At 42.8% G+C, this 11434-nt stretch overlaps 1 protein-coding gene across 1 annotated transcript in view; it reads right to left on the reverse strand.

Annotated features, from left to right (window-relative positions):
- The window catches only part of LOC308162883 (OX-2 membrane glycoprotein), a gene marked incomplete at its 3' end in the record, with an annotated part of 13293 nt that extends 12749 nt beyond the window's left edge, over nucleotides 1-544 (reverse strand). The window contains exons 1-2 of the mRNA XM_080537024.1: nucleotides 472-544; nucleotides 115-190 (exon numbers count right to left, since the gene is read on the reverse strand). Of these exons, the coding sequence (XP_080393150.1) occupies nucleotides 115-187 (73 nt within the window). The 5' untranslated portion in view covers nucleotides 188-190; nucleotides 472-544. The remainder of the gene's footprint in view (nucleotides 1-114; nucleotides 191-471) is intronic.
- Nucleotides 545-11434: the final 10890 nt, after the last annotated feature.

An 11434-nucleotide genomic window follows, 5' to 3' on the forward strand; every position in this document is an offset into this window, starting at 1 on the left:
CACACACACACACACACAGGGACATCATCAATACACACCCTCAACTTCGGGTGTCAAAGAGCATCTTTTCCATGTGTCTTAAAACAGTGTCATTGTGTTCACACACACACTCACCCTGTAGTCTGACCACCAGCAGTAAGGACACACACAGCAGCAGGCATCGTGTCAGGGAGGACTCATACATCATAGCCTACAGGATACACACACACGCACACACACACACACACACACACACACACACACACAGTTAAGGTGCATGCCAATACGCATGTACAGGCATCGTGTTGTGTATAGTCCCAAAGTCCCAAAGCATATAGTCGACCAGGGAAGACTGGTGGAGGCAGGAATGGAGCATGTGTTTGATACCATTCCTGATTCTGTTCCATGCATTACATTGAGCCCGTCCTCACATTTCTACCTCCATCAGCCTCCCCTGGTGTCCCCTATCTTGCCTCTCAGGAATAGACTTACTTTCTGGTCTCCAGGAATGCGTAGATGGCTTCTTGAAGGGTTTATATCAGGCTAACCTCATCTTATACACGCCCTGTCTGTCTCTCTCCTGGTAAGAACACAAGCAAGGTACATACTGTAAGACACACAGCCATAGAAATACCTAAAACACAATGAGCCTACATAAAACTCATCCTTGTCGTCCAGCAAAATCATGGAAAGTTTCCACCGAGGTGCTGCAGACACTGTATCAGTTTACCCTACCTAATGCAAAAACGTTTTTTTTCCAAGAGGCTATCGCCCGTAAACCCCATTGCGCTTAGACCACTCGTGAGCTTAGAATGATAAGGTTCTATCTCCGTTTAGGGTAGTTCAGAGATATTGAGCGTCAAAGTTTTTACATTCCATTATGTTTTGTGAGATGGAACCTTTGTATTTTATGAATTACTAACTCAGAAATGTCAACATTTTAAAAATAACACCACACAGGCATTAATAAACACCTAATGGATCAGATTATGTAAAAAACTCAATTTTGACCAAAATGGAGATAGAACCTTATAATTCTAACGTCACGCACTGTTCTTGCGCCACTAGGTGTTCAAAGCAACATCAGGTTCCACTTGTCCGTTGAGGCTGTTACGCGATAACCTTCGTCTGACCTACTTTGAAAGAGTCCTAGAAGATCTTGGTTTTTAAAGGTCCGATTGAATTTACCTAGCTTACAAATATTTCAAGTCTATAGTCTAAAATGGAAATGCCAGCGGCATTATGTAGTTCTAGTTCATTTTATATGCAGAATACGATGAAGATAATAAAACTGGGCTTGAATTGCCATCGGAAAGAACAATAAATAACCAGTTGTCCATAAAACATAACCATAATCTTGTTTTTGCTACATTGTTGCAATTATTTCGCCATAAGAGTCGCTGGAATAATAATAATAATAATAATAATAATAATAATAATAATAATAATAATAATAATAATGGTAAATAGTAAATGGACTGCACTTATATAGCGCCTTTTTTGCTGCTCCAAAGTGCTTTACAACGGCCTCTCATTCACCCATTCACACACCCATTCACACAGCAATGGCGGCAATAATAATAATAATAATAATAATAATAATAAAAAAACAATAACAATAACAATAACACTAGCAGAAACTGCAAGATGACAATTCACACATTATTTGTGGAAAACCCCGACATGGTTTTTCAACATTCGATATCTAGAAATGTAGCTACAACTGTAACAAGAAAAATAACAGATAATAATAATAATAATAACAGTAATAAGAAGAAGAAGAATACGAGTAATAAGAATAATAGAACACTAACAACAAATATAAGAGAACAGTGGGCATATCCCTAGCACCATTTATGTCTCTTTAAATAATCATGTCAAACTTAAAAAAATAAATAAACAGATGATTCTCTTACCTCTGTTGTTTTGCCTTCTGGTCACTCTGCATATAACGTGAATATGTCCGCGCGCTGAATGATCCGTGGATTTACGCAACTCGGATGAACATCCCGCCCCTGACCCATCCCTGAGTCCGCTCTCTCACTGATAGAGTCAGAGTCAGTAGTTACCAAGTACGAATACAGAAGGCAGGGGTTGCCATTTGGAGGTCTGCCAAGACAGATAGGCCTACAATAAGCTGTTTTCTTAGTGGAATAGAAATGCTTAATCTCTCACAACATCCAATTGTTGCTTTGATAACTATTTTACTTTCTAATAGGCACGATATTGCGCTTGGATACGGACGGTATAGTGAAAAAGGGCACTTTCGCTCCAAGTGCGGGTAGGTTGACCTCTAGCGGTGTGTAGTCCTGGAAATGAGGCTATATTGGGCATCATGCAGCATCACCAGTAGCGTACTTGATGTTTTTTAAACGATGAGCCATAGAAAGCTGCAAGCAATGGTCCCCCTCCCTCCCAAACAGCCCGTTCACTCCGCTCCTCCACCTCTCGTGACGTTAGATTATTATTATTATTATTTTATTTTATTTTTACATAATCTGATCCATTAGGTGTTTATTAATGCCTGTGTGGTGTTTTTAAAATGTTGACATTTTTGAGTTAGTAATTCATAAAATACAAAGGTTCCATCTCACAAAACATAATGGAATGTAAAAACTTTGACGCTCAATATCTCTGAACTGAACTGCCCTAAACGGCAGAATCACTCCCCATCTTCCATCGGAGACTGAAGACCCATCTCTTCAGGCTACACCTTAACTGCTCCTCCTGCAATGTCTCCAGACAGAGACACCTGCTTCCCCCCCCCCCCCTATGATGTTTCTCCTGAGATATCTAATTTAATTAATTTTAATAATAATAATTAATCATAATAATAATTAATTAATTATAATTTTGCCATTTAGCAGACGCTTTTAATCCAAAGCGACTTACAATTAAGAATTACAGGGACATTCCCCCTGGAGTAACTGAGGGCTAAGTGCCTTACTCAAGGGCACACTAGTAGTGGTGTGGTTTCAGGCGGGATTTGAACTCACAACCTTCCGATCACAAGTCCATCTCACTATCCACTAGACCACCACTACCCCCTTGTCTGGGTATCTAATATATAATATAATACCCCCTTGTACTGTTTCTCCAGTAGTGTAGTAGTGTTAAAAAATATATATGTTATGGTACATGTGGGAATACGGTACATGTAGGAAAACTAGGGTTAGGGTTAGGTGCTAGGGTGCTACGGTTAGGGTTAGGGTTAGGGTTAAGGTTAGGGTTAGGGTTAGACATGCCAGCATGTACCAAGTCGACGTAGCATCTAACCCTAACCCTAGTTTTCCCACATGTACCGTAACATATATATTTCCTCTAATAGTAAGACGATAGCCAATGGCCGCTGGCCTAAGATTGATTGCTTTACCTGCTACCACTGGTGGATTGATGATTCACTTAGTCAAATCTATTGATGTAAGTCACTTTGGAATAAGGCGTCTGCTAAAGGGCAAACATGTAAATGAAACACAGAATTACAACTAAGCAATTGTTGTTCATAAATTACATTTATTTTCTGTTGTCTTCCCTCTTCTCTATCCCAAACCTCCTTATCTCCTCTGTTCCTCCTCCTCCTGCCCACATCTCCCTCTGTTCTTCTCTCTCTCTACCTTTTCCCCTTCCTCATCTTGTCGTGAAACTATCCTTTCTCTTAATGTCCTCCCTTTCCTCCGCCCCGGCCCGCTGTGGGTGGAGGTGCTGTCTTGGTTCCTGGTTGAAACACGGTTGCATTTGGATATTTGTGGTGTTGCTGGTCTTGATTGGCAGATGTTCCCAGCCTATTACAGTGCAGGTTTCTGTTGTACTGGACAGTGTTACTGTAGATAGGCTCGTCATCTGTGGATGACATCATTGAACTTAGATCAGCCCATCTCTTTTAACTCAGCTACCCTTAGATCAGTTATTTTTTTCCAAATCAAACTATTTTCAATATACAGCACTGACAAAAGCACTGACAAAAGCACTGACAAAAGCATCTGATATTCGATCATACCTGGTTTGTAGGATCTTGACCTCTTGTATATGTGTACAGTCACAGCCAGCACACACATAAGGAGCACTGCTAAGAGCAGACACACAGTGACTATAATCCACAGTGCGACCCCTATGTTTACAGGATATAAGAGGTCCGGGTCCTCAGATGAACTGTTGGTTAGAGTCACATTCTGGAAACCTTGCCCTGATAAAAAATGAAAAACCAAAACATCTATATTCATGCATGTTTTCAATACTTCATTGCTGACTGCATGTTCTATGTTGCAGAGGTATTTCAGGTGAGTCAATTAATAGTGTATTTGTGTGTGTCGAATATTTCTCTGTTTCAGTGATAAAAGAAGAGGTGAAAACTCCTGGCCCAGGTTTAAAAGTATTTATTCAAAAAAGGTCGGGTCCTCAGATTACAGGCACACTAAACAGTCACAACGAGATTCAAGGTAGTCAAGAGATCAGAGCCCGCTCCCCCCTGAGCACAGAGTTTTATAGCCTTCCTTCTAGGCCTCTGATTGGCCTAGACCCTCGGGGGCGTGCATGCGTGTGTGTGTGTGACTGCGCATGTGCGCCAATTGAAAAGATCTTCCCGAGATCTTTTGTATTGAAATAATAAAAGTATTTAATAAAGTGTATTTGAAGTAATAAAAATATACGTGTAATATGTGTAAAATATACGTGAATATATGTGTAAAATATACGTGAATATAAGAAGGCTATTAATGTGTAAAAATATACTACACATCCCCCCTCGGACCACCCAGAGGGTGTTCCGAAACTAAATGATCACATAAACCAAAACAAAAACACAAACCCCACATATCACAGCTAAGAAAATAAAAAAAATAAAAAAATAAAAAATTAAAAAAATAAAAAATAAAAAATAACTATTAAGAACCCAAAGACATCATGCAAAAAATAGAAATCAACCAATAACAAAAAGAATCTTGAAAATAACAACCACAATTAAACTAAACACAGTCCATCATGCACAAATTAATATAGAAACTTCCAACGACCGAAGTTTTCTTTGTCCTTGAAGCGCCAGGGACAGAGGTTACTAGCACATGAACCCAGTTGGAGAACAGCCTTTACCGCTGTCTCAGATTGATATCCTTTCCCAGTCAAGAGCGTTTTCTTCGTTGTGCTAGGAACAGAACCGCTTTCCTATCTTTGCATAACCACCACACCACTTCTCAACTGACATCAATCACATGATATAGAAAGAAACAAACAGTAATCGAAGCAAATAATCACAAAACATCACTTAATAAACAAATCATCAAAAGAGGAAACAAAATCAGAAAGCAAAACAGAATCCAGCTTTTGCTCATCAGCTACGTTGGTCAACATTAAAGCATTAATAGGAACATCAGAAATACACTTTCCACAACATTTGATCAAAATACCAAGTAACATAATACAGATGATAATGACAACAAAAATAATAGCGACGGACCTGATCATATTACCAATACCTGAAAAAGCAGAATCAAAGAAATCTAACATATTCCAACCGTGTTCTTTATGTAAATCCTCTACACCCTTCTTGTTAGATTCATGAAAATCATGCAAAGCGTTACCAGAATCCGAAATATAACTGCAGCATTCACCGCCTATCAAAGCACAAGTACCACCCTGACTGGCCAAAATAATGTCCAAAGCCATTCTATTTTGGAGAGCTACATTCTTAGTTTCAGTCAATTCAGTGGCCAGGGCAGACACTACAGCATCCGAAGCATTAATGTGTTTTTCAAGAACGGATGATAAGGCACTTAATTCAGTCTGAGAGTTGTAGACACCATAACTTGGGAATATTAGGCCAAAAAACTTCTGAGCGGTAGACAACGCCCTACGACTACGATGGGTTGCTTGTTTGTGAAGTACAGACATCTCCTCCCGAGTAACTTTCCTAATCAAAGGTATCAGATGAGCCAAATAACAACCACCCTCAATCAAAGCAGGAAGCTTAGAGAATGCATCATTATCACACACAAGAAACACATGTTCCGGGAGTTGAAGCTCCGTACCAGGATACGAGAAAATGGTTCCACCTATACAAGACGCAGCCCCTAACTGACGAACCGAGCTGATCTTGGGCCGTACTTGAATGTCAATACAGGTTGTAACATTTATGAGAGGCATGACTTTAAGCTGCGTGGTGCCTCTCTGCCGTCTGGTAGTATTGGTATCATGTAATTTCATTTGAGGCACCATAGCACAATCAACAACTTTACATTTTAATCCAGAAATAACAACCGAACCCCTCCACCGTGTAGAAGTCACACTCCCAGAACATGACAGATGAGGACTCAATGCAGTACCATTTAATTGAGCGAACATAGCTTGGATAATATATATCTTCTTCGGACCTGTTGGTTGTGACAAATGTGTAAGCCTATCAATAATAACCTTCCCCACACCGCTAGGCCTATGGTGTTTGTTAACCGCTGCTGTCAGACGTTCCAACACACCAATATCCACACCTGCATAGGAAGAATTTAAAGGAACCAGAATCGTGCTGGGCTGACAAGAAGAGCTCTGGTTCTTGCCCTGTAAAACAAATGGGGCTAAACCCTGCCAATTATAATGAAGCCATTCTGCTTTAGTTAACGGTATGGGGAAAAACATAGGAGCAGACGCACTTACAGGGACCTGTTGACAAATCCAGCAATCAGAATAATTCATTTTTGAAGCAAAATCTTTCATGATACTAGTGGCAGAATTAGGGTGGGACCGTGTCCCCAAGTGATTAGAATCATACAACAAATAATCGTCAGTAGCGACTACAATCGCCTTCGTAGGAGCCTTCACAGCAACATTTTCAACCTTTCCTGGTAACTCATCGTGAACATATTTATGCACCAATGTCTCACAGTCCAACCTATAGTGGTGTGGATAGTCAGGCCTGGTCCTACAAATTTTGTCCTTGAAATTGTTGGATTTACTAGACACCGGTTCACCGATATCACGTCTAGCACACCAATACGAGCTCTCTTCCTGGTCAACATTAGTTAATGTCACACGAGTTTCTTGCATGTTGCTTGAGTACTGATCAAGTGTAATATATGTAGTATCCAATAAATACCACTCGCTCTCTTCGGCGGTATAGATCAAACAATCATCAATAGTACAACGTGAATGTGGGCAAGTAAAAGCTCTACTTGCTATGATCATTCTTCTCTGACGTCCAGGCATAACAGTGTGTGAGTAAAGTGTAACATTGTCCAAAGAAGTCAATGGGGTAGGAACACTAAGGGGTATATTAGTCTCTGAAACGGCATGGCTTGAGTTTCCTCCTAATTGGCCTTGGTGTTTTACGGGGTCTGTCTGGTTGAGGTGTATCACTGACAGGTCTGTGTCTCTCAATGGTACCTCGGTCCGGGCAGCCGCCCGGGTTGCTGACATCTCCGTCTGGAGCATTGTCAGGGTCGGAAGGGGTGACAACAGGGGCAACACCAGGCTCGGTAGAACCCCCAAGAGGGGTGTCGCAGTCACTGGATCCTTCACGGTCTCCGTTGGCCCACTCATCAGTGGGCTGGACAGGGTCTGGGACGAGGCCCCCGGCATCATCTGCATCATGGCGCAGATACTCACCAACATCTTCGTCAGCCTGGATGTCCAAGCTGTGGACTTCCTCGTCCCCAGGGATCTCCTCACCATCCTGCCGAGGTTCTCCCTCATCGTCCTCATTGGGTGCCTTGATGCAGTGATGAACGTGATACCAGGTGGGGGACCCCTTGATTTGGAGGGCAGTCCCAGTGCACCGAACGACCTCGTATGGTCCTTCCCGTCGAGCCTCATGCCACTTCCGTCTGTAGACCTTCACGTATACCTTGTCACCCGGTTGCAACGCGTCCTTCCTCTCCTGTGCGTTCACCTCCTCTTCACGTTCCTGTTTGTGGAGCACATAAGAAGAGATACTCTTTTGCCGGTTAGTCATGTACTGTACATAGGCTTTCATGTCACTCTCCAGGAGAGCCAAACTTGGCCCTTTCCCACTGGTTCGTACACAGGGAGCTGTCATTATCCTCCCCATTACCAGTTCATGGGGAGTCAAGTGCAGCCCTCGAATCTCACTGGAACGACAGGCCATCAATGCAAGAGGGAGTCCTTCCAACCAATTAAGACCTGTATGCTTACAGACCTTAGAAAGACGGTTCTTAAGGACCCCGTTCATCCTCTCTACTATCCCCTGGCTTTGAGGTGAGTAAATACACCCAAGTCTCTGCTTGATTCCCAACTTTTGTAGTATAAGCTTTACCGTCTTATCCACAAATTCCTTACCATTGTCTGACGATATCCTATCTGGAATTCCAAACCTAGGCATGACTTCCCTGCATAGGAACTTTGCTACAGACTGAGCATCCTTTCTTCGAGTGGGGCAAGCTTCTACCCATCTGCTGAACCTGTCTACTACAACTAGCATGTACCTGTATCCTGCAATAGGTTGAATCATGTCCACATAATCAATCACTAAATGTTTCATTGGCCCGTTTGGGGTAGGGATATGCCCAGTTCCCACTGGTATTCCAGGTCTGATATTGTTCTTCAAACAGACCACACATTGACCAAGGACATGGTCTATTTGTTCCAACAAATATGGAGCCCAAAAACCATATTCCTTGGTGATCTTGCGTCTAACCTCCCCCCTGGACACATGTGCTAATCCATGGGCTTCCTGTATCAGTACGCCTAATAAATCTGGGGGTGCCACAACCAGTCCCTCATGATTTCTCCATAGACCTGTGTCATCCTGACTAGCTCCTCTTGTTAACCATAAGTTTTTGTCTAGCGCATTTGCCTCACTCTGTAACATCAACAAATCCTCAAGCGTGACCATGCCCTGTAACTGTACTTCATGTGTGACCAGCAGAACTTTACCTGCTTTGTCTGCTCCTGTAATAGCTTTGGCTGCATCATCTGCAGCCCTGTTACCTTGTGTGACATGTGATGAGTCAGATCTGTGTGCGGCACACTTCACTATGGCTAATTCCCTTGGTTTCATCATGGCTTGTAACAGCTTCATGATTTGAGCGTGGTGCTGAATAGGCGAACCATCAGTTTTCTTAAAACCCCGTCCCTTCCATACAGCTCCATGTAAATGACACACATTGTGGGCATAGGCAGAGTCGGTGTATACTGTCACTCTTTGTCCGGTTCCCAAATTGCATGCTTCTGTGAGGGCAATCAATTCAGCCAACTGAGCTGAACAAGGCTGAGGAACAGCCTCGGCTTGTTCCACAATGAACCCCGAATTTTGGGATCGGACTATGGCATACCCGGCACGTAAATGTTCTCCTACCCGGTAACAAGATCCATCAGTCCAATACTCAACGTCAGCTTCCTTTAAAGGCAAAGCTAGTAGATCTGCTCTAAGCTTAGAGTACCTCGTAGCTTCCTTCACACAATCGTGTGGTTCCCCATCTTCTGGGGTTGGCAAGGTCTCTGCTGGGTTAAGTGTGTTACATCTTAGTAATGTTACATCTTCCCTTTCCAACATCCTGTAATAATCCCTAATCCTAGGCATCGTCAAAGTGTACTTGCCTTGATTCAAGAGGTTCCTTAGACTGTGGTGGCAGAGAATGGTAATTGGGTACCCCATTGTTAAGGCTGTTGCCTTCTCGTACATAAGATAAGCCCCGGCCATTGCTCTGTAACATGGCGCGAAACCCATTTCTACCTCTGAATATGCGACAGAGTAATAGGCTATGGGCTGTGGACTAGGTCCAATGCCTGTTGGTTGCGTAAGAACAGCGCAGGCATACTTCCCCTCGGCTGAAGAAGAAACATACAATCCAAATTCTTTGGAATAATCTGGAAGCGCTAAAGCTGGCGCTTCTTGCAATTTGTGTTTAATTGTCTCAAACGCCAAATCAGCTTCCCTTGTCCAAGTAATGCAAGATTGGAGGTTATCGCTACCTGTTTCCTTAATCATCCCCCTCAATGGAGCGACTAGTCTAGAGTAATCCTCCACCCATGCTGAACTATACCCAGTAATGCCCAAAAACATCATCATTTCCCTAACCGTTCGTGGTTTTGGAGCCTTCTGAATAGCTTCCAAATGTTCATTTGTGACGCTGCGATGTCCCTGTGTAATGGATTGTCCTAAGTAAGTTACCTTTTCCTGACAATACTGTAGCTTCTTTTTAGACACCTTGTGTCCCTTCTCCGCCAAAACCTTTAACAGTTTAACGGAATCCCTGTGACATGTTTCTTCATCTGGGGCACAAAGGAGTATGTCATCCATGTACTGAATGGCAGTACTACTTATCATCTGTTCTAACCCGTCTAAGTCCTCCCTTAAGACCTGATTAAAAACATGAGGACTGTGTTTGTACCCCTGTGGCATTCTGGTATATTGATAATGCTGACCTTTGTAGGTAAACCCAAATAACCCTTGACTTTCTACACTAAGAGGTATAGAAAAGAAAGCCCCACATAAATCAATCACTGTAAACACTTTGGCTGTAGATGGAATCTGAGTCAACAGCACATGAGGATCAGGAACTTCAGCTGGATAGCTGACGACTACCTCATTCACAGCCCGTAGGTCATGTACCAGACGATATGAACCATCAGGTTTCGTCACTGGCAGAAGAGGTGTATTGCTTAACGGATATTGAGTTATCTTCAGGACTCCTGCCTCTAACAGTCCTTTGATCTGTGGCTCAATTCCATCAATTGCTTCCTGTTTCAAGGGGTATTGGTTTTTCCAAGGGGGTTCTGCACCCGGTATGAGTTCAACTCTCAATGGACGAGCTGATTTCACAAATCCAATGTCTGTACTGTTCTTTGCCCACAGGTCGGCTGGCACATTCTGCATCATTTCTTCTCTGAGGTCTCTGTCAGCTTGTACAGGAAGGATTAGCTGGTTCATTAGCTTCACAGTCTGCGGATGTCCTATTCCTTGAGCTGAGATCATCAGTTTTGTGAACTGTCCATCAATGCTCCTCCAGATAGCAGGGTTTTCTTTTGTCGTTACAAATCTGGCTTTTTCTGAGTCTGCCATCATTGCCCCTAAATGCTTCTGCTTATAGTGTTCAGATATCATAAGTGTCACATGAGGGATGCTACCCTCAATCTTATGCTCCTGATCTAGATAAGTGTCACTGTTTATCTTCATAGCCACTCCCTGAGGGCCTAGGATTATACAACTTGCACTAAGCTGTACCTGTTTTGGCTGATGCTTCAGCCACTCATCTGGGGTTGCATCTGCAACTTCTCTAAAATACTGGAGTGTACAATGCAATGGATCAGTAGGCCTTCTGGCCTCTGCCATGTGTGCCAGGATATAATTGTCCCACATCCTTGCTGGTTCCATTAGGTCTGGGCTAAGCCCTCCCACCCAATATACCATAGATGCGTTGTTGTCCATCATGACAGACAGTTGTCTGTTCTCTTGTGGCACTGTCACCTGACAGCCGTCCGGTGTGCATTTCACGGTACAATTTAACTGGCATAG

This window comes from Nansenia antarctica (assembly GCF_963989245.1).
Source record: "Nansenia antarctica genome assembly, chromosome: 7".
Lineage (NCBI taxonomy): Eukaryota > Metazoa > Chordata > Actinopteri > Argentiniformes > Microstomatidae > Nansenia > Nansenia antarctica.